Source organism: Hydractinia symbiolongicarpus, chromosome 12 (assembly GCF_029227915.1).
Source record: "Hydractinia symbiolongicarpus strain clone_291-10 chromosome 12, HSymV2.1, whole genome shotgun sequence".
Lineage (NCBI taxonomy): Eukaryota > Metazoa > Cnidaria > Hydrozoa > Anthoathecata > Hydractiniidae > Hydractinia > Hydractinia symbiolongicarpus.
Window position 1 is genome coordinate 9,069,947 of NC_079886.1, and position 20,885 is coordinate 9,090,831.

Sequence of the window (20,885 nt, forward strand, 5' to 3'; positions counted from 1 at the left end):
TTGCTCAAAAGAATACTCTATTATTGCCGATAGTTTTAATTAAAAATTAAGAAAGATGGGTTAAGTAAAGAGTGTGGCAGAAAATAATAGGAAGGTGGGATTACGAATTAGATTAGTCTTATTCTGAAAGTTTTTAAAGGGTCACAAAATTGTGATGCGTAAAAAGCATGAAAACACAAATAGGTTTAGCACGAACTATGGAAATTGGCTACCAACTCGATAAAAATGCGCGGCAATTCCCCATGCGAGATTATGGTTTCAAACCATGTCAAAAAGCGGGCTTACTTAAAGAAGGGGGGGGACTACTCTCGTCCCTTTCGAGGTTTATCTCGAAGATCTCTTTAGTCAAGAATGGGGGAAAACATCAAAATAGGCAAGAAAGAGGGCACACAATATGGTCAGTTCTTAAACCCTGGTAACGAATTTCAACAAAAAACTGAATAAGCGAGACAAGACGAAAAAGAACAACAAAAATGGCGGCCAGTATGTAAAGAAAGAAGCGCTAAACTTAACATTTTTTCAGCTGTTTAAGATCCGTCCCAAATCTAGAAAGGTTGCTTTCAAAATGTCGATGAATTTTGTTGGTCAAAGGGCTCCATATCCCGTCCAGTTTAATCCAGGGACACCATTATCAGGTAATTAGGACTAATCTACTGTAGCTAGCTCTCTAAAGTAGTAGCTAGCCTTTCGTTTAAGTCATGCAAGAAATATTAGTTTGATGATGAAATCCAGTTATTTGTTTACTCACTTTTCAGCAGTAAGCTCTTACTTTGGCTCTGGCATTTGCGTGGCTGGAAAAAAGATGCTAGGATTTGGCGTAGAGAGGTCGTGTTTTCTTCTTCTCACACCACAGGAGCATCATTTGGGTTTTAGACTATATTATTGAGTGTAGATTAATGGCTTCTGATTTAAAGCCCTACCTAGCAATGCCTTCATTTGGCAAAATGGACTGACAAAACCTTTGGTTCACCTAGCACAATTTTTTTGAAAAATACTCTTTTTCTTTAAAAACTATAAACTATTATCACTAAACTAAACTGTACAAGAGTGAACATCGTTTTTCCGGTCATACTGCTACCATTATTTAACTGAGTAGCCTGTTAACAAATAATAGGTTACTCTCACACTCGGAGGGTCTCTGGCCTTCTATGCCGTGCCGTACATACTATATAATGGGTTGGATATTGTCGTTGTCCCTGTGCACTATACTGTTTTTCATATGATAGAATAAAAATAAATAAACATGAAGTAAAAACTGTGAAACGTTCTATTTAAAAATTATAAATTGAAGAATTTCGTGATTCTTACTTTTAATTCATCTATACGATGATGAATAATCATTTTTTTAGTTAAAGAAAAATTAAATATAACAAAATTAGTATGAATTAATAATGACATGGGCTGGTATCACCTTTGTTTGATCTATAATTATTTTAACAACCTGCAAGGAAAGTAGACAAGTTCTCTTTCATTGAGCATATATTCATGCATGTTTTTACACAAAGTTTTCCGTAGACATTACACATGGCGCGAAGATCGACCCGAAGACAAGGCTTGGCTAAGATTGGAGCTAGAATTTCAAAAAGCTGAGTCAAAATTGTGCATCTTTTTCAATTTTAGGTAGGGTCAGTTGGAGGACACTAACCGAAAATTTTTTTGTGTGTCGCTTTACTGCTGAAAATGTAAACAAGGAAATTTATCTAGCCATAGGTTTTGAGATCAGTCAGGGAAAACTGCTGAGTAAGCATGTACTGCTCAGTGTTAAAATAACGGCTGATCAATGATCACTGACCATCAAAATTTAACATTTTGCCTTCAGGATACAAAAACAAATAACCATATTGGGTGGCAATTAATTATGCCTTCCACGAGTAAGAAGATACTCCCAAAGTTGAATGTTACTTTTTATTTATTACAGATCCCTGATAAAAGTTGATATTATCAAACAAACTTTAGAAAGGCTATCCCACTTTCTTTAATTAAACTTTAGATACGCTGATGGAAAATGTCTGAAAACAGGGATGGACTCAAAAAATAATTGGTTAGCATCATTTATAATTGCAAAAGTGAGTCGGTCAGTTGCGTGAAAATTTTCCTAAAAATTAAAAAATTCTATAAATCACAGCTATATTTGTTTTTAATGTTAGCCTTGTGTACGTTTGCCTCCATTTCAAGTTCTGTTTATGAAAGTGTCGTTTTCATGGTTTTTGGTAGTTTTGACCAATGATTTTGCTTGAATTGCTTTCATTTTGGGTTTGTGGGCACATCTCTGTTTACAGTGGACTTTGATGTATGGTTGCGCAGCACTAAGTACGCTTCACGATCAAATTGCACCTTTATCTAAAATGGGAAACACATGAACCAATCAGTCTTCTTTGGTCTATAACGTGGTGCAAATATGTTGATGCACAAAATAAATGTATTTTTTTGATTTTGCAGTGCAGAAAAAGAAAAAGGCACAAGTTTTTCATAAGTTTTTCATAATTTTGTTTATTGTTTTCACAAATTAAAGGACTCCTCGACTCGCTAAACGCAAGGTTCATTACATTTGTCCTGTAATTAGTTAGCATATATACTGTCCTTATTATGTATATATTATGTATGATCCAAATAAACTGCTCAAGCAATGATCTGGCAACTCTGTTCATCACATAACTTCAGGGTTTTAACTATACACTATTCCTTAAAACAACTCTGCTGGCGCGAACACCAATGAATAAGGCAGGTGTTTGCTCAGGGTGTAGCAAAAAAGAATTGGCTGAAATGTCTTCTGTGATTTACGTCTCAATTCTGTGATGTGTTTTTTTCCAATGTAAGATCCACTGGGTATATTTCGAAAGCTTATTTCATGATTAAAATGGCTGCAATACTTGGTGACTTGTCTCAGATGTAACTAGTGACTGACCGCCATGTACCTTTTTCTATTGCATAAAAAACTCAACATTAGGAAAACAATAGCGAATTAACAAAGTGAATTGTATGAAACATAGCCTTTTCGAGAACTCCCCACAACTAAAATTTTACCAAGGTTTGTTTGTGGTACTCCTTGCAGTTTGTTCCCATTATGTATTTTATCAGAGTTATGTGAAGGATTTTTAGATACAAGGCTGGATGTTGAACTTGTAATACTATTATATAACAATATAAGCATTCCTATCGTGTTTGGCATAAATGTGTTTGTGACTTATCAGCAATCTCTCTCAATGCGTCGCACTAGAAATCAGCATTTTTAAAAGGAGGTAAGAAAATGTAATGAGCTTCAGGGTGCCTATAAGTCATATAGGACCTAAATGGTGTTGGCGTTTTCAGGACAGTTAGGCACTTTAGAAAATTCTTAGGAATTGTTTTGATTAAATCCTGAAAAAACACTTTTGGGAAGATTCAAAAGCTGTCAACACCCTCTTTGAGATGGCTGGAACTTTTCGTCTGAAAATAACTAAAATTGCAGAGTTTTTTCTCACTAACTATCCAACCCATAGTACCAAAATGACTCTAAAAACCATATATATATATACATATTTGTGATGTGTGCCTAATCAGGGAAAACTGCCATGAGAGTTGGTTCTCCATATACCCATTTATGGCCAAAAATAATAAATTGCTTTATATTCCTCTATTTCAAGAAATAAGGGAATATAAAGTAATATATAGATATAATAGAATATATATATATATTATATATATATATATATATATATATATATATATATATATATATATATATATATATATATATATATATATATATATATATATATATATATATATATATATATATATATATATATATATATATATATATATATATATATATATATATATATATATATATATATATATATATATATATATATATATATATATATATATATATATATATATATATATATATATATATATATATATATATATATATATATATATATATATATATATTATTATATATATATATATATATATTATTATATATATATATATATATATATATATATATATATATATATATATATATATATATATATATATATATATATATATATATATATATATATATATATATATATATATATATATATATTATTATATATATATATATATATTATTTCGAGGGCTGCCATCGCACGCTACAAAATGGATTTTATATGTTGATTTTGAAAACTTTATTTTCAGGCGTGCGATTAATTACACGCCTCTCCTGAAAAAGACTGATATTGACAGGGTAAGTAAGACTAACAAAGCTTAAAAAAATAATATTTTCAAAATTGCCGACGCTTCACTCTCTCGCGTCGGCAAGTTATTGCCGAGGAATTGCCGCTGCAAACAACTATGTTTTTGGGCTAATTTCGAGGGCTGTTTATCTTAATATGATTGATATGCTATCTTAATAAAAACATTTTTATATGTTAGGTAGATTTCGAAGTCCTTATCAACAAAGTCCACCTCCAAATCTTGTAAGTATTCTCAGTTCTTTGTTTTTCATGATTACAGTCCTTCACTTTCAACTATAAAAAGTTCTACAGTATGCACATTTAAAACAGTTTCAGTGCCATATTAAAGCTCCTCTGGTGACCTGTGCTGTGTTATATTAAAAGAGTTCTGAAGTTGTTTAGAAATTTTTGAGCAGCCCTTTCACATTGTGTTTTTGTGTTATATGTATTATGTGAAAATGAAATGCTGACTATTGGTCTCTTTCTTTAAGCAGTTATTACTTTTCTATGCATTACACTCCTTATAAACATATATATTTCATTTTAAAGGGGATGTCTAGTAGCAGGGGACATCACCGTGACAGAGCAGTCACCTTCATGCCAGTGAGTAATAAAAATTTATTTCACCTAAACCTTATGCACAATAGATGGTAATCTAGCTTTGCATTTTTTTTGCAGAACGACATTAAGATACCAAAACCTCCAAAACAACCAGATAAACCTCTTCCTGCATACATGAGATACAGTAGAAAGGTCTGTCAATTTTTTTTGTTTTGTTTCTTAAAACTTTTTTGCTTTAATATCTAGCATAGTAACGATTTTGTAGTAGACACGGCTCAGCTACCATTACTTTACTTTATGGAAGAATGTTCCTTACAATAACATGTAACTATCTAGGTATGGGAAACAGTAAAATTACAACATCCAGAGATGAAAATGTGGGATATTGGCAAGCTGATCGGGGAACAATGGAGAAATTTACCCGAAGACGAAAGACAAGTAATACCTTTTAACCATCTTTTAGTATTTTTAGTCTAATTTTTAGTTCTGTTTGTTTGAACAATTTTTCTATTTAACTATTTTAGGGTTTTTTCGCGGAGTATGAAGTTGAAAAGTCTGAATATCAAGACGCAATGAAAGCTTATCACAATTCAACTGCATACAGAGAATGGCTAAGAGCTAAGGAGAAAGGTAAAATATATGCTGTTTTCGTGGACATAGAAGATATTTTCTCCACTTTTATTTGCACTGAACTGGTATGTAAATAAAAAGTAGGGTATGATTGTATATATGATGGTAATATATTGTGCGTACGTAAAAGAAAAATGTTAAAGCTGATGTGTTCCACTGACATGTAGGATTGCTCTTCTTTCTTTGTCAAACAATTTGGTTTCGCAAAATATTTTTAACAAGGCTGGTCTGCCAAAAAAACTACCTATATAAAATCTAAAAACAATACGGGAATATGTAGCTACGAAATTACTAAGGTGTAAAGAACCCTTTTTTTGTTTCAATTTTATTTTTTTTGACTATTTAGCTTATCTTAGTTTCTACATTATCTAGGTCCAAAAATATTCTAGACAAAACGAAGTAAATTATTAATCCTTGAAAATATTAGTCGTTTGTTAAGTTTACAAAATTTACTTTATTTTTTTTAGCACAAAGTGCCATACAGGACCAACAAATGTATGAAAAAATGATGGGAGGTTCCATGCCTGTAAGTATTAAGTAAATCGTCAAAGAGTTTTTCTCCTGAAATTATAGATAATTCTTAACTCGCGAAGGCTGTTTTTGTACATTCTCTCCTGTCAAATAAGTACCCTATCTTTAATCTCTCGCACCATATCTCTCGCACCCTAAGACGTGATAAAGTTTATATATATTCCTAACTTTTTCTCCCTCCGAGTGCCTGAGTTATGATGAGTAACGATAAGCGAAAAGAAGTTACTAAAACAAGCGATTAAACTGTCTGAAAATGTATCAAAATTTAATTTTTTATCCACACATTTTTCTTTAATCACGCAAGTTCTTCCACGCAAAGATATAAAAAAATATCTGCTCGAGAAAAAAACATGGTCACTCCCAAATTGTTATGCCCGAAGTTTCGCTTTTTTATTTCGCAAAAAATTTCCGGCAAAAGTTTCTGCCCTTAAATTAAGAAAATTAAGGGAGTTTTAAACCCAATCAGGGAAATTTTGGGACTATTTCACAATTTTATGAGTCATCCAAGGATTTTATTTCAGCATTTCTGTGAGTCATTAATTTTTTAAAAAATTATTGTGAGTGTGCCTTTTTTGGCATTTTCTCTCTTGTATAAAATTTTCCTCTAAAACCAGGAAAACTGTTATCAAAACCTCTTTATTAACCAGCTATGTTAAATTGATCTAACTTTATTTTCTCCCAAATGTAATCTTTTAAGCTAAAACATTACTTTTGTTATTTTTCTATTAAAAAAAGATGAAAAAAATATTTCTTACCTCAAGCATGAATCGATACAATTATGTATTTAGAAAGAGGAGCCACGATTTCAACTACAGCAAATAGAAGATGATGACGGTATGTTTCGTTTGCCGGTTGTTTTGTCAGAGTAAAAATGGCGATTGCAGTTCCTATTCGCTAACTCGAGCCCGATCGAAACACATATTCGAATAAATAAATGTTTGAACTAAGCAGCAGTAAACAGACGAATTTCATGAAGCAAGGGACGAACCTGTTTTGTTCATTTTTGCGATAAAACCAGAATAAATTTTTCACGCACTTTAGGATTAGTTGCTTTTTTAACTTGTGTTATTTCAGAAGATGCTGAGTTCGCTGTCAAACATGTGGCTTCGTCTCGTTTTCAACGAAACCATCGTCTGATCTCTGAAATCTTCAGCGAGTCTACTGTTCCGGATATCAAGACAAGTAAGGCAACATTACTAAACTTTCTTCAGTTTTTAATAAATAAATAAATAAATTGTGAAAGTTTATGCCCTAAGTTTCGCGATTTTTTCTTCGCGAAACTTTTTTCCCTTAATGTAAGAGAAATAACTAAGGTAGCCGAATTTAGATTTTAAACTATAACGAAATTTATTCGTGTTTATACAGAGTTTTGCGTATAGGTTTCATGCAACCTTTACATGCGTAGTAGCTTTATACACATTTGCAGAAGTTGCATCTCGAGTGAATGTGTTTAAAATCAACCCAGAAATGAGTTTCCGATCGCCCGAATCCATGTCAAAAATAGACTGGAGAGCCTCTGTCACCAATCCTTACCGAGAAATTGTTTAGCGTACGTAAACGCTTTTAATCAACGCCTGTGAAGCCATGTATAAGCCTTGGTCAAAGTTCCTATTATATCAAATAGAATATATGAAAATAGAATATATAAAGATATATACATGGCTTTACAAGAAATGACTAAGAGTGTTAGGTAGCATGGTAGCCTTGTTGTAGAGCGTTCGCATGCAGTGCGGGAGGTCTTGGGTTCAAATCCCGGCCGAGTCATGCCAGAGACTAAAAGTGTGAATCTATCCTTTCTGCTTAGCGTTCAGCGTGAGAATAGGATTGATATCTTTGGCGGTTGTCTACTTGAGTGATGTTGTGCTTGCACGACTTCGTAGTTAAAATAAAAGCTTTAAATGCACTAGGACTCCCTTCGCAGGACCCTAATGATAGCAGTACCAATAGCTATTCTGGGTAAAAATTGCAAATAATAATAGTTTACCTTTTGTCGGGACGAATTGGTTACCGAGACTTTCCACCAAGGTTTATTTTTTTTAAAATGATTTTTTTTAAATTAAATTTGTTATACTGAATTTTCATAGCTGAATAGAAGTATTAAATATTGTGGCTTTTTTACAAAAATCCTTAATATTTGTGCTAATAAACAAGTTTTTAAGACAAATTTTGTGTGGTAAATCTTTGAAGTCAATTACATGTGAACTTCATTTGCGCGTTTCTTTTTTAGTTGTCACCAGGCCTCGCTTAGAGAATCTTAAAAGACAAGTTCAATCTCTCATGCAACATCAGGTTTGAGATTTTTATTTCAACTTTGTTCATTTTGTCTGTATACAGATGTCTTATGTTCAGTATTCTATTTAGCGCAAACTGGAAGGTGAAATTGAAGATATGGAAGAAAAATTCGCGGCAAAAAAACAGAAAATTCTCGATCGAACCGCAGAATTTGAAGAGAAAGTGCAAAAGGTAAAAACACAGTCCTTCTCCAACTGCTCATTAAAAAATCTTACGTAAGCTTAGAAGTTAAGTTGTACTATATTCAGGGAAAGGCAAGAAAATACTCAGTATTTATACACGTTTTTCTTCGTGCGCTACTATTTTTAACTACCGTATGGTTTCTAATTATGCCATACGTCATGCATAAGATATGTTCTACCAACAACTAGGGTGTTTGCAGTAACTATGTGGCAGAGATTCTCATCAATAAATGGTTGATCTAACGTCTGATTTGTTGCTTAAATTACTGTCTGTTATCCTCATTTATAAAAAACAAGCAACAACAACAGTTTTTAGAAATCCCAAGCCCTGTCACAGATGAGGAAAAAGTCAATGATGGTGATTCAAAAACCGACGATGGTGATTTAAAAACCGATGATTCGCCCAAAGACGAGCTTTTGCCTAACGAAGTCATGGAAACAGAGCAAACTTTGAAAAGCACAGATGACATAGATCTGCAAATTCAAACAGTAGGCTTGTCTGCGGAATCAGGTGAGAATATAACGAAAAAGCCACCAATGCCGACAAACGTGATAACGTCAACTCCGACACCGACAGTCGAGACGTCATTGCCGATTCAAAACACGCCGGTGAGTGAGTCAACGTTGCCGAAAGAAGTTAATTCAACAGGTGAGAAGCAAACGTCAAGCAAAACCCCGAATGTACCAGCCTCCACGCAGTAAGCATGAAGATAAAAGATATCTTGATACGTATTTATTTATTGACAAAAACATTGAAAGATATTGCATAGAAATTTTGACTTATATAAGTACTAGTGCGATTCAACTCTGTATTAGGGACAATGTTGGAGAATAAAGTTTTTAATTTCATTGTATTTTCTCTTTTTTAATTGCATTTTTTATCTTAATCTGATGCTCACGATGCATATGATTCAAGTTAAATATTTTACTGTTTAATGTTGATAAATGAAAACCTCGATGTTGGTGTGTTCGGCAGCTTTAGTTCTTAACCTTCTGCGTAGTTGCTAATAGGCGTGTTTTTATCAAGTTAATTCAACGCCAAAATTCTACTTTTGAAGTTGACAATCAATCAATCAGTACGGATCTGTTAAAACCAATTCAAGTTGAAAATTAATTTTGCCCACGTAATTTTTCTTACAACTGTTTGACATAAGCATCCTAAACTTTGACAAAGAAAAACTTTAAACGAATATTAGTACAACATGGCCTAAAAAATATGACGACTACAATGGAGAACGAACTATAATGACACACCTTTAAAATATTTTATCAAAAATGACTAATATCACACCAGTACCCGCCTTCCACCCTGCTAATTGGATTCATGCAGTAAATTGTTTCAACTTCGTTCTCGCGGGCTGGGAGTTTTGGACCACAGACGAGTTCCTAAAAAATGAACTGTATCTAAGAATCGAAACATTAGTTTGTTTGTACAAAGGTAGGAAAAATAGATCCTCAAATGTGATGAAGTCAGTCTTTTTAAAAAAAATATTTTCGGTTAAAAAATAGATTTATACGCAAAATGAGCTTGGATCTTTAGTTTATTCTAATTTTTGCTCAAAGATAGAGAACAATTGAACCTTAAATGTGAAGAAGTCAGTTTTTTAAAAATTTGTTTTTCCAGCCTAAAGCTACGGTGACACGGCAACAATTTTCAGGCGTTTGCAACAAAAAAATTGTTTTGTTGCAATCGCATGAAAATGTTTCACTGTGTCCCCACATCAAATATCCTCATTCTGCAACATTTTTCGCTCAAAATTTTTGTTGCTGCAACAAAAAAAAATTCAAATCAATTTGATTTTTTTTTTGTTGCTGCAACAAAATTTTCATGTTGCAAATGAGGATCCTGAAAGATTCCTCGTGTCCTTGCACTTTGAGGAGAATTTTTGCAACATTTTTCATTTTAACCAATCAAATTCGTTTAAAAACTCAAGACAAATCAAAACAAAAGTTTTTCAATCATAACAAATTAGACAAGACTAGACAAGACTTCGAACTAAACTACACAAGACTTCGACATGGCGGAAGAACTGGAGCAAGTAGATAGACCATTTCATCAAAATGAATAAACGTCCATCCTTCATATCCTTTGAATCCTTCTAGATCTTCTTCCTTTAATCCTTTGAACAAGGTGTGAAAGGCTCCATCGACCTTCCTACGTTGTAACCATGACCTTGTCCAAATAGATCGTTTGGATTGTTTTTTCTTTGTTTCTTCTTCATCAAAAGTGCAATAAAAGCGATTATTATACTTCGATCAACTGCGACGGCCATAATTAATCACTGTCACACATGTTTTGATTTCATTTTCATAAATTTTGTTTCATGTGACATGCGACACGGAAACAACTTTGCACGCTACTGCAACAATTTTTTTTTGTTTCAATCGCATGAAAATTGTTGCCGTGTCCCCGTAGCTTAATAATGGCAGATTTGTGGAAAAATTGAATCGAAGCGGTTCAAAAATGCGCATTTTTGAACTTCTCTGAGAATTGGAGTTTTAGTTTTTCTGATGTTTTAAATCCAGGTAGGTCCGTTGAAACGTAGTATCAACGTAGTAAAAATAGCAAAGCTATATTTCACGTTAAAACATCCACAGTTAAAAACACAAAACTTACAGAATATATACAATATACAGAAAATAATTGTTTCGCTCTTTTATCGAATTTTCTCCTCGCTTTACCATACTTTTCGATGTATGGCATCATGGTAACCTTAGCAACAATCGGAAGATCATCGGTAATTCAGTAACATTGTGTTATGACATAGCGTTGTTATTTAACACCGAATTTCTTTGCTCTTTGAAGCTTTCTTGCCTAAAAAATAAAGAAATAAATTAAAATTCTGAAAGACATGAAAAAGAATAATTTCATAAACACGAAAGTATTACCTCCATATCTGTGTTTGATTTTGTTGTTGCTTGCACGACTCCAAAACGTTCTTGTCGCTTTTTTATTTTGTCGTCGACAAATCTTTCTTGACGTTGTTTAAGTCGTTCGGTTTCAGATGTCTAAAGGATCAAATAGAAATATGGATTCTGACATTGAAATTCAAATGTAGGGTAAGGACTCCATCCTCTATCCATCGATTACGCAAGCGGAATTTTGGTTACTATTTTGGTTTACGGAATGCAGGTATTATAATATGCATACTAAGGGGCAAAAAGTTTCGCGATTTTCGCGAAATTTTCTGCCAAAGCATAACTGAAAGGAAATAAAAACTGTGTTTTTCCCTCACTTTTCTGCATTCGCGAAAGATTTTTCACGCGAAAATGTGTTTTTTTTTCTGCCTCCAATTTCGCGATTTTTTTTCTCGCAACACTTCCTGACGGCGAAAGTTTTTGCCCCTAAATAGTCGTAGCGCGTGGACAAATCCATTGGTTCTCCCGTCCGTTCTATTATTCCACCTAGTTTAGTCCGTTTACTTTTTCGTGTGCCCGTAGCAGGACTTTAAAATCGCACAGAGATTTTTGGCGGCTAAAAGAATAGCTCGGTGAACTTATGGAGTCCACTTATTCTTAACTTCATGTTTTCTGACATGATGCCATTTTCGTCTAAAATTCGTGACATTTTTGTCTAAAATTCATGACATTTCCCTCACTTTTCAAGTTTTTTTGGGCCGAAATTTCCTACTTCTTGGAACCTTAAATTACCTTAAAATTCAAACTAAATTACAAGCATATATAAACAACAAACAAAAATTAATGATAATTCTTTAACAACAAGTTTGAAATTTAATCTCTGGCAATCCTTGCCAAGTTAAATAGTCTCTATTTCCTGACATGGCGCTATTCTGGGAACTCCTGACAACTTCTAACTTTCCTGATACAGTGGACACCCTGGAATTAGACTGCTTTAACAGAATAGATTCCTTTCTACTATACGGTTTGTCACCACAAAATGTAGTTCTTAATTGATGTCTCTGCATTTAATACCCTTATTCTGTCTGTCACATTGAGTGATATCGTGGTAAAAACGCACGAAATATCTCCTTTGACAAGCGAAAATCTCGTGGATTCTTCCAGGGGCTAACGAATATTACTAATATATTACCTTGGTCAGAACTGACGATACCGCCCCAAATCTCTCCGCTCGTTTATTGATCTTCTCCTTATCAGTGGCCTGCATGTATAAAAATTCACGTGTAATTTTAACTCTGATGAGAATGTTTTAGATTTACAAGCGTGTCCTCTCAATTATTTGACTTTTTTTTGGCTTTTTTGACTAAAATCATTGACAATTTCATCGTATATATAATCATATATACATACATACTAATAACGTTGCCAATTTTTGGAGAGCTGACTGTTTATAATAATAAAAAAATGTTACATACGTTTACAGGTTCAGCTTTTCCAGAAAGAGAAGATGAAAACCTGAAAAAAAATGAAGTATAGGTGCAGAATGGACAGAAATTACGATGTGATAAGCAACCTCGTAACCCAGTGACATTAAATAAAAATCCACTCATTTTTTTCCTCACCAATAGTATAAACTTATAATTACAACTTTAAGAAGAAACCTTACATAAAAAAAGTAAAATTCCTACTCTTTTTATGCTCGCATTGATTGGTCTAAATACTCATGGTAACACTCTTATAGACAAACCCAGTGCAGTGACATTGTTAAGGTTAACATTATTCAAGATGGCACCCAAAGTAATTTTCTGCTTTGTACCCAAAGTAATTTTCTGCTTTGGTCTAGTGCTGTTATATAGCTTGACTGCTATAAACAGGTTTTAATTTAGTAGAACCTCGTTTTCGACCACTCATGGCGGAAAAAACTGACTATCTAATTTTAAGGTATGCATGCTACTTAGGAAAACAACAGCAATAAAAAAAATCGTTAGTAGCTACGTTCACTACCACTACCTTTCCATTCTACTTTTCTTTTTCTCTGTCTCACTCACTGCTCCTCCAAAACGTTTGCTGCGGTTTTCTTTCCTCTAAAACAAACATACATTTACTACGCAACTTTTGAGAACACACAGAAACTCCAGATATAAAGCTTTGTGGTAATTAAAAAGTAAACTCCAACGACGGTCATTCAAGAAATTATAACCCACCAAATTTCGGAAAACGAAAGAACATGAAATTGCAGACTATTTTACAGACAAATTACTTGTAGGAATATAAAATGTGAAATCAGACTGAAAAATGGAATACAACACATATTTTAACTTTTAGTTAATCGTTTTAAGTTATAGTAACACAAAAAACACATTTACTCCTCCCCAGGCACAAAATGATTGAATAACGAAAGGAATTCTGAAACAACGATTCTATTAAGTTTGCAAAAGTTTGCACTACTTCCACCAATTTTAGTCCTGTTTATAATACTAAGCAACTTACTTGATCTTCAGTGAGCTGCAGTGAAACAGTCTTCACAGGTGGCAGGGCTGGCTTTGCAGCATTACTAAATGTATAGACAGCCGCATAATGTATAAAGCTATGCTTATTTTTAAACTTTTTTGTAATAATAATCAAAACCCAAAAATAACACGCATAATATTATTTACATAAACGACAATGAGGCTACAGCATAGAAACGAAACAGAACAAAGAAACGAGGCAGAACAAACATATTACAACAGCATCACATAACACTACAAATACAACATATATACAAGATAAATCAACTAAAAAAGTCGAACACATAGAATTTAATGTGGAAACAAGTACCTATTTTTTTCCAATGTTGTATTCTCTTTACTGTTAATAGCGGTTGGTACAGAAGTTGTTTTAGTTGCAGGTAGATTGGTATTTTCAGTGGGTTGATTATTAGTTGGGGTTGTTACAATATCGTCAGTTAACTATGAAGAGGCATAATTAAAAATTACCACAAGTTCCAATTACTTTAATTGGAGAAACTTTCACGAGAAAAAACTTTCGCGAATGAAGAAATTCGAAAAATTCTGCGATATTAACTTTCGCGAATGAACAAACCCAAAAATATTTGCGCGATAAACTTTCGCGAACAAGAATTTTTCAGGTAGAAAAAACTTCAAAATTCTTAGCATAATAGAAAATGTTATAAATTTTCTTTCTTGAAATAAGATTTTTAAGTATTTTGTGCGTTTTTGGTGAAAAATGATAAAATAGCTTACTGGATAAACTTTCGCGAATGAAGAAATTGGGAAACTTTCGTGAGATAAACTTTCGCGAAAATGGCGAAAAATCGCGAATTCGCGAAAGTTTCTCTCGCGAAAGTTCCTCCAATTAAACTAAAAGGCTTAAGAGGACAGAGAAAGGAAGATGTGTGTTTTTTCAATAACAACAATTTTATATAATGTTTATCGTTAAGACTTTATGTCCACATCGATGTAAAACAAATATTTTTGTTTGGTAAGATAAAAGGAATATCCTTTAGTTTAGAACATTCGCAAAATATTTTGACAAAGTGATCAATCTACAAAATCTCCAACAACTATATCTCAAACACTAGATAAGACACCACCAACTTAGCTTGTCTGCGTATCCCAAACAATAATAGAAATAATTTGGTTCTTAGTTTTTTTTTATTCAAGCAGAGAGGTAAGGTACAAATTATCAAAACCTTATCATGTGAATTGCTGGTACAAATTTTAATTTAATGCCAAAGATAATTACGCACATCAACATGGTGGCCATCTTCAACATTAGTTGGTGTATCTAGGTTATCCAGACTTGCTTCAAGCTCTTTTTTGAGTTCTTCGTCTTCTGTGGAGTTTTCATCAACAGCTTCATTCTCACCGCTCTTTAGGATTGCTAAAGATGATATAAATCTTGTTTAGTGGCAGAAAATCTGTATACCCACCATAACAATAACAAAATTATAATGTTTTGTTTATATGTTTTGTAATGTTATTATGTTTTGTAAGACTGGGTAACTTGGGTAATTTTTAGTACTTTTAACAACTTCCAGCCTTTTTACATATCATTTTTACATATATATAGCAAGATGGCTGTTTAAAACATATAACAGCATAACACCAAAGGATTATATCAAAATGTAGCAACCCAGATCACTCAAATGGAGGCATATATGGTATATTTCCTTTACCCTTTTCTTTCTGAGAAAAAACATTAACATACCTGCACCATCATGTGTTGTTATAAATGATAACAAACGAGTCTGCAATTCTGCCTTTGATCCTGTTTTCAAAAGACCCCGTTGGCCCAGCTCCTGTTTTAATCCATCAACCTAAAATGAAATAAATTTGCACACATCAGTAAATTTGAAGAAATTCTAAAGAGTTCTTGTGGAGCAAAGCTAAGCAAGCTAAGTGCAGCAAAAGACTGTCTTCACAATTTTCTTACATATATCTAAGTAAAATATATAGGTGAAATTTGAATTGGTCCAACTTAGTGTTCATCTGGGACTAAAGACACTTAAGCATACAACATGGCCATTTCTTATGTACAAATCTTAATCACAAGGCAAAGGTCTGGGGATGAAGTTTCAAGCAAAATAAAATCAAATATGGCTGCCAAGCAATACTTTGATAACTTGTATGATATTTATAAACATATGATATTTATTTTCTAGACCAGTTGTCAAGCATGCGGAAAACCCACTTAGGCAGAAGCCCAAGGAAAAAAGATCTGCCATTTGAATCTTGATGACGTCAACAATGGATCTGAAATAGCCCAAATAGGATTTCGTAAAGATCATTATCTAGTACTAGTTGCATCCAGGTGTGGCATCAGTTGCAAAACAGACTGAACTGTGTAGGGAACTGTTTTCATTATGCTATTAGTAATGCATATTTTACTGCTTGTCTATTAATTGTGTGAAACTATTTCTTATATAGATACATTTATTGTACTCTTGTTGTAAGTGTTCTGTAAGTGTGAGAATTTGTAGAAAAGAACAGTTTACTAAGTTGTTAAAATACTTTATTAATCATATATATAAATGTGAGACAACCGTTATAACTTGCAGTATTTGTTTAAAACGAAATTTGTGCTACTATATAATAAGCTGTTTTGCACACACTCTTAAAAAGCACCGCAATTTTTATAACATATATATTTGTCTATTTTTTTGCGCACACACTGGTTGATGTAAACAGAAAATATTCATTTCTGTAAAATGTGAGATTAGTCAGTATTTATTTAACATAGATATAAACAACAATGCAAGATACATACCACAGGGTTATCAACATACTCCTGCCTAAATGCTTTGTTGCTTTGCATTTGTATTTGTGCATTATTTCATTCTTTACTTTGATTACTTACATATTTTTTACACCCAGAAGAAACAATGTACATGTGGCTTATCAATGGCTTCAATATGTATTTTTTATTTATTTAACATATATTTGCTTTAGATTAGTTGTTGATAGTATTTTAAAATGAAAATCTTATTAAATTTATACGTAATTCGAATATAGGTTTTCATTTGCTGTTAAGTTAAAGCACAAAATGTATATAGCTCGCAAAAGTATAGCATGTTCAACTTATTTTCAATAGCCCAGTTGCATACAAAAGTGTGTTTAATCAACAAAGATATTGGGGAACAACTATAGAATGCCATCCATAAAAAAATTAAAACTACTTAACTCAGTAACCCAGCTACTCAGCAATACAGCAATGTAGATACTCAGCTACACAGCTACGTGGCGACTAAGCAATACAGCAACGTAGATACTCAGCTACGCAGCACCCCAAAAAAATAGTTGAAAATGGTTTTAGATAGTTAAGAGGGATCTGAGCAAAAGTTTCGTTTCAGAATTAAACCAGTTTAAAAAAACATTATATAACATTATATAAATGTTTTCTAATAACTAAAAATATTAAGTCAATAAGGAAACTATTTAAAGAACAAAAAATTTGTTTTTTAAGTTAAGAGGGATCTGAGCAAAAGTTTCGTTTTAGAATTAAACAAGTTTAAAAAAACATTATATAACATTATATAAATGTTTTCTAATAACTAAAAATATTAAGTCAATAAGGAAACTATTTAAAGAACAAAAAATTTGTCATTACGAATGTAAACACTATGAGGCTAAACTAAAGAATCATGAAAGCGAAGTTGTTATATTGCCAAATGTTTAGTGTAATAAACCAGCTTAGTATGTTTGTTGATATTTTACTTTAGTTTAACTGTCTAACTGTGTTTTAATCTAGAAATGTGAGCTTTGCATAGCTGCGTGCGTAGCTGCGTTGCTGCTGCTATATTTGTTAGTTTATTTTTTTTAACTACATTGCTGCATTGCAGAGTTTTACAGTCTTAATTTTTTAATGGGGGTATTCTGCAGTTTAGCCAATTGGTGAACAGTAAGCTTGTATAGTTAGAGAGTTTAATATGAAAAAATAGTAAGGTTCAGTAGTTAGTTAAAATCTATAGATGACTCTAGAGAACTTCAATGCTAATTTTTGTTTGTTGTCATTTAAAAGAACTTGTAAGACACATGGCAAGGTTCATTTCTACATCATGCACATACACCTCATGCAGCAATTTTTTGACTTTGTTGTTCAATTATAACAAATAAATATGCCAGGATAGCTAAGGGAGTCTATTTAGCTAACTATTTAGTGATGTCTGTCCACCCAGGTGGCTATATGTTACACTCGCCCAAAAATAAATCGTCGTTAAGGATTTACTTACTAAAAACCAATGCATTTTGTGTGAGACTTAAGGAAGTGTTTTTAGATACTGTTTTAAACTGCGTGTTGGACAAGAATTGATAGAGATAGATGGATGTGCATATTTTACATGGCTAGCCTCACTATTATCGAGGGATATACCCTGTCTATTATTTCCAGGAGGGGCCATGGCTTAGATGGAGAGTCCTAGAGTAGTTAATGCTCGTTGAGCTACGACGCAGATCCAGTTAGGGCCCACGCTCTACTAGACAACTCCCGGCAACATCCAACGGCCCACACATGGAGCCATCTCTCCAATTTCCCTCACATGGCTTGGGTTAACCCGGGGCTATGGTAACATTCACTCACCCACGTTGAATCGCCGTCAAGAGGAATCGAACCCCGGTCTCCCGCACGCACGGCTGTTTCGCTACGGTCAAACCGCGGACAAAATTAAAATGGCTTCCACAATTTTTTTTGAAATTTTGTATTTTTATCATTTTTTAAGTTTTTGAAACTTTTTTTGTATTGTTTTAATTTTACTGAAATAAAAAGTATTAAAACGACCTACTTTTCTTCTTTTTTAATATATAAATATGTTATACATGTGTGTTATGGATTTCGAGTTATTTCGTCGAATAAAACACACAAAATTAAAAAAAAACATTATTTTTGGCGAAAGTATACCATCTTTCCAACCTCGTGGCAACGCCGCGCTACTAGCTACGGACTTGAAAATTGGTATGGGGGGCCTGGAAACATGGTTCTATTGGCCGGTACCGTGCACCGTTCGTCTCGCAAACTATAAACTACTTAAATTTTAAGTTAAAGTCTTCTTTAGGCGCTAAAAAAGAGGAGAAAAAGTTGCCAAAGTGGTGCACGGCGATTTGATGTAGTGTGATCCCTTTTCTGTCTAATTAAATAATTATCTAAACTTCTAAGAGAGTCATAGCGATGCCATTTAATGTTTTGTTAGGTATGGTTTTTCTCAAAAAAATTACGGCGGCGTGGTGTTTACCTTGGACTTGATTGCTCGACCCGGGAATCCTGGTTCGAAACCGGAATTTTTCGAAAATGTTGGAATAAGCGAGACAACGGTGTCTTTGCAATTTTTTAGCTAGCTAAAGTTTGGCAGAGCACGAGGTAAGGGACAAAACAGGAAACTACTTTATTTTGCAGGGATTTTATTATTATTTTTGTGCTATTAGAGCACCCTTAAGTTTAAGAAATTGTTTTACAGCTTGTAAAACTTTAAGCGTGGATAATTGTTATCTTTTTTAATCTTGCTTCTCCTGTTTTATATTTTTCTGTAAAGAGTAGCTATTTTTTGGTCCTACAGTTTTGCATTTTGTAGCTAAGTAACTTAATACTTCTTTTTTTTTATTTAGTTAAGACTTTGGTGGGCTTTCTCAAGATGAAATTGTTAAAATCAAAGATGTTTTTAGCTACCTAGCTAGCTAATCTTGGCTTTAACACAAGATTGGGTGCTATTTTATACAGTTTATAAAGAAACACAAAATGATTGCTTTGTATATATATAATAAATAAAATATTTATGCACAACTTGAGGTATTTTCTTCTAGCATGATAAACTAAAATGTTGAAACCGTCGACTCTGAATGATGTTTTATTTAATATATAGATGTCACATATTTGGCCCGAAAAACCTTAGGACCAAAAGTGACCCTTTGGACAATTTCGGACAGTTTAATATTTCATCTACATCATCTTTAATGGCCTCAGAATCCAAAGTAATGTTTTTTATTTAGTTAATAAACAAACTTTAAGCATACATTAAGGCTCCATAGGCTGTTTTTCACATATTTCACACATTTGGCCCAAAAATAACCCTTTGGACAATTTCGGACAGACTAATATTTCATCTACATCATCCTTAATGGTCTTAAAATCCAAAGCAATGTTTTTTATTCAGTTAATAAATAAACTTTAAGCATATATTAAGGCTCTTAAGGCCGTTTTTCACATAGTTCTCACATTTGGCCCAAATATAACCCTTTGGACAATTTCGGACAGTAATAAAATTAAGTAATTTTCATTCCAGATATTTAACCTAACCTGTGGACCATAAAAAACATGTTTTTTTAACTTTATTCCAGAAATTTTGTGGAAGACATTTATCTAAATGATAATTTTTAAGTCATTTTTAGACATTTTGGCCTAAATTTACCAATTTCGGACAGGTGTCCAAAAAAAAATTTCTTTTAATAATATGGACAATTTATCTAAGATTATTATTCTTTTTACAGAATATAAAAATCTTATTTTGTTCTTGAGATATCCTATTTTAACTGAGAGGGTAAATCGAATTATTTTTTCGTAGCATTTTTGTCCGCTCCGAAACAGCTGTGCACGAGAGCTTGGCAGAGCAACAAAAAAAACTGCCATTCCCACTCCACAACCTTTTATATATAGAGTACGCTATTTGGGAACTAAAAGAAAGAGGAATTTAGATTTTTTCCCTTCTTAAAACGAAGTAAAATAAAACATTACCTTCAGCTTGAAAATAGTTTCTACATCCAACTCTTCCGCCATTTTGATTTTGAAACGAATGGTCTCGATCATTTCTCGGATTGGTAAAAATAAGAATCGGATTTTGACGGGAAAATTAAAATTGCTCTGTCCAGTCTCTTTTTATAACGGGACGGCGAGATCCAACTCTAGAAAAGGTGGCAGGAATTACAGTGCTGGTCTCTCGGAAAGGAAGTCGAGAATTGCATTTTCGGCAAAAGTAGCGAGTTGGTTGCCTCTCTTGCTCCCTCTCATAGGTACGGCGTACTTAACAGTCGTGCGTTTGTACATCCTCGCACAAACTGCGTAGTAGAATGGATTTACACCTAAATTTGATCCATACAAATTCAAATTGACTTTTAAAGTTGACGTCATATAATCT

General features: G+C 33.0%; 2 protein-coding genes and 1 long non-coding RNA gene across 4 annotated transcripts; 2 read left to right on the plus strand and 1 right to left on the minus strand.

Moving 5' to 3' along the window:
- The first annotated feature begins 443 nt into the window (after positions 1 to 443).
- Positions 444 to 9,258, plus strand: LOC130622742 (SWI/SNF-related matrix-associated actin-dependent regulator of chromatin subfamily E member 1-like). 2 transcript variants are annotated; one of them, XM_057438238.1, is made up of 12 exons: positions 444 to 635; positions 4,408 to 4,451; positions 4,758 to 4,811; positions 4,887 to 4,961; positions 5,106 to 5,207; positions 5,294 to 5,399; positions 5,867 to 5,925; positions 6,719 to 6,764; positions 7,005 to 7,112; positions 8,158 to 8,219; positions 8,292 to 8,393; positions 8,714 to 9,258. In XM_057438238.1, exons 1-12 carry the CDS (start codon positions 566 to 568, stop codon positions 9,104 to 9,106), a joined length of 1,221 nt encoding a protein of 406 aa, XP_057294221.1. In that variant the 5' UTR covers positions 444 to 565; the 3' UTR covers positions 9,107 to 9,258. The 2 variants fall into 2 exon arrangements, with proteins under 2 accessions (XP_057294221.1, XP_057294222.1); XM_057438239.1 differs by having other exon boundaries at positions 7,008 to 7,112.
- Positions 9,259 to 10,961: 1,703 nt separating this feature from the next.
- Positions 10,962 to 20,594, minus strand: LOC130622744 (SAP domain-containing ribonucleoprotein-like). Its single transcript, XM_057438240.1, has 10 exons — positions 20,486 to 20,594; positions 15,476 to 15,584; positions 15,015 to 15,148; positions 14,084 to 14,214; positions 13,754 to 13,817; positions 13,274 to 13,347; positions 12,739 to 12,778; positions 12,456 to 12,524; positions 11,294 to 11,413; positions 10,962 to 11,219 (listed from the first exon to the last, which is right to left on the minus strand). Exons 1-10 carry the CDS (start codon positions 20,555 to 20,557, stop codon positions 11,178 to 11,180), a joined length of 855 nt encoding a protein of 284 aa, XP_057294223.1. The 5' UTR covers positions 20,558 to 20,594; the 3' UTR covers positions 10,962 to 11,177.
- On the plus strand, positions 17,072 to 19,571 carry LOC130622746 (uncharacterized). Its single transcript, XR_008981098.1, has 2 exons — positions 17,072 to 19,117; positions 19,363 to 19,571. It is a non-coding gene; the product is annotated as an uncharacterized LOC130622746 (long non-coding RNA).
- Positions 20,595 to 20,885: the final 291 nt, after the last annotated feature.

Bases quoted from the DNA above. Each gene is read 5' to 3' on its own strand.
- LOC130622744 (XM_057438240.1), bottom strand. From the start codon at position 20,557: ATGATCGAGACCATTCGTTTCAAAATCAAAATGGCGGAAGAGTTGGAT. The intron at 13,818-14,083 runs GTACTTGTTTCC...CTATACATTTAG, and splicing joins ACAACATTGGAAAAAAATAG to TAATGCTGCAAAGCCAGCCC. The intron at 11,414-12,455 runs GTAATATATTAG...TTGATCCTTTAG, and splicing joins TATCGTCAGTTCTGACCAAG to ACATCTGAAACCGAACGACT.
- LOC130622742 (XM_057438238.1), top strand. From the start codon at position 566: ATGTCGATGAATTTTGTTGGTCAAAGGGCTCCATATCCCGTCCAGTTT. The intron at 5,400-5,866 runs GTAAAATATATG...TATTTTTTTTAG, and splicing joins GCTAAGAGCTAAGGAGAAAG to CACAAAGTGCCATACAGGAC. The intron at 8,220-8,291 runs GTTTGAGATTTT...TATTCTATTTAG, and splicing joins AATCTCTCATGCAACATCAG to CGCAAACTGGAAGGTGAAAT.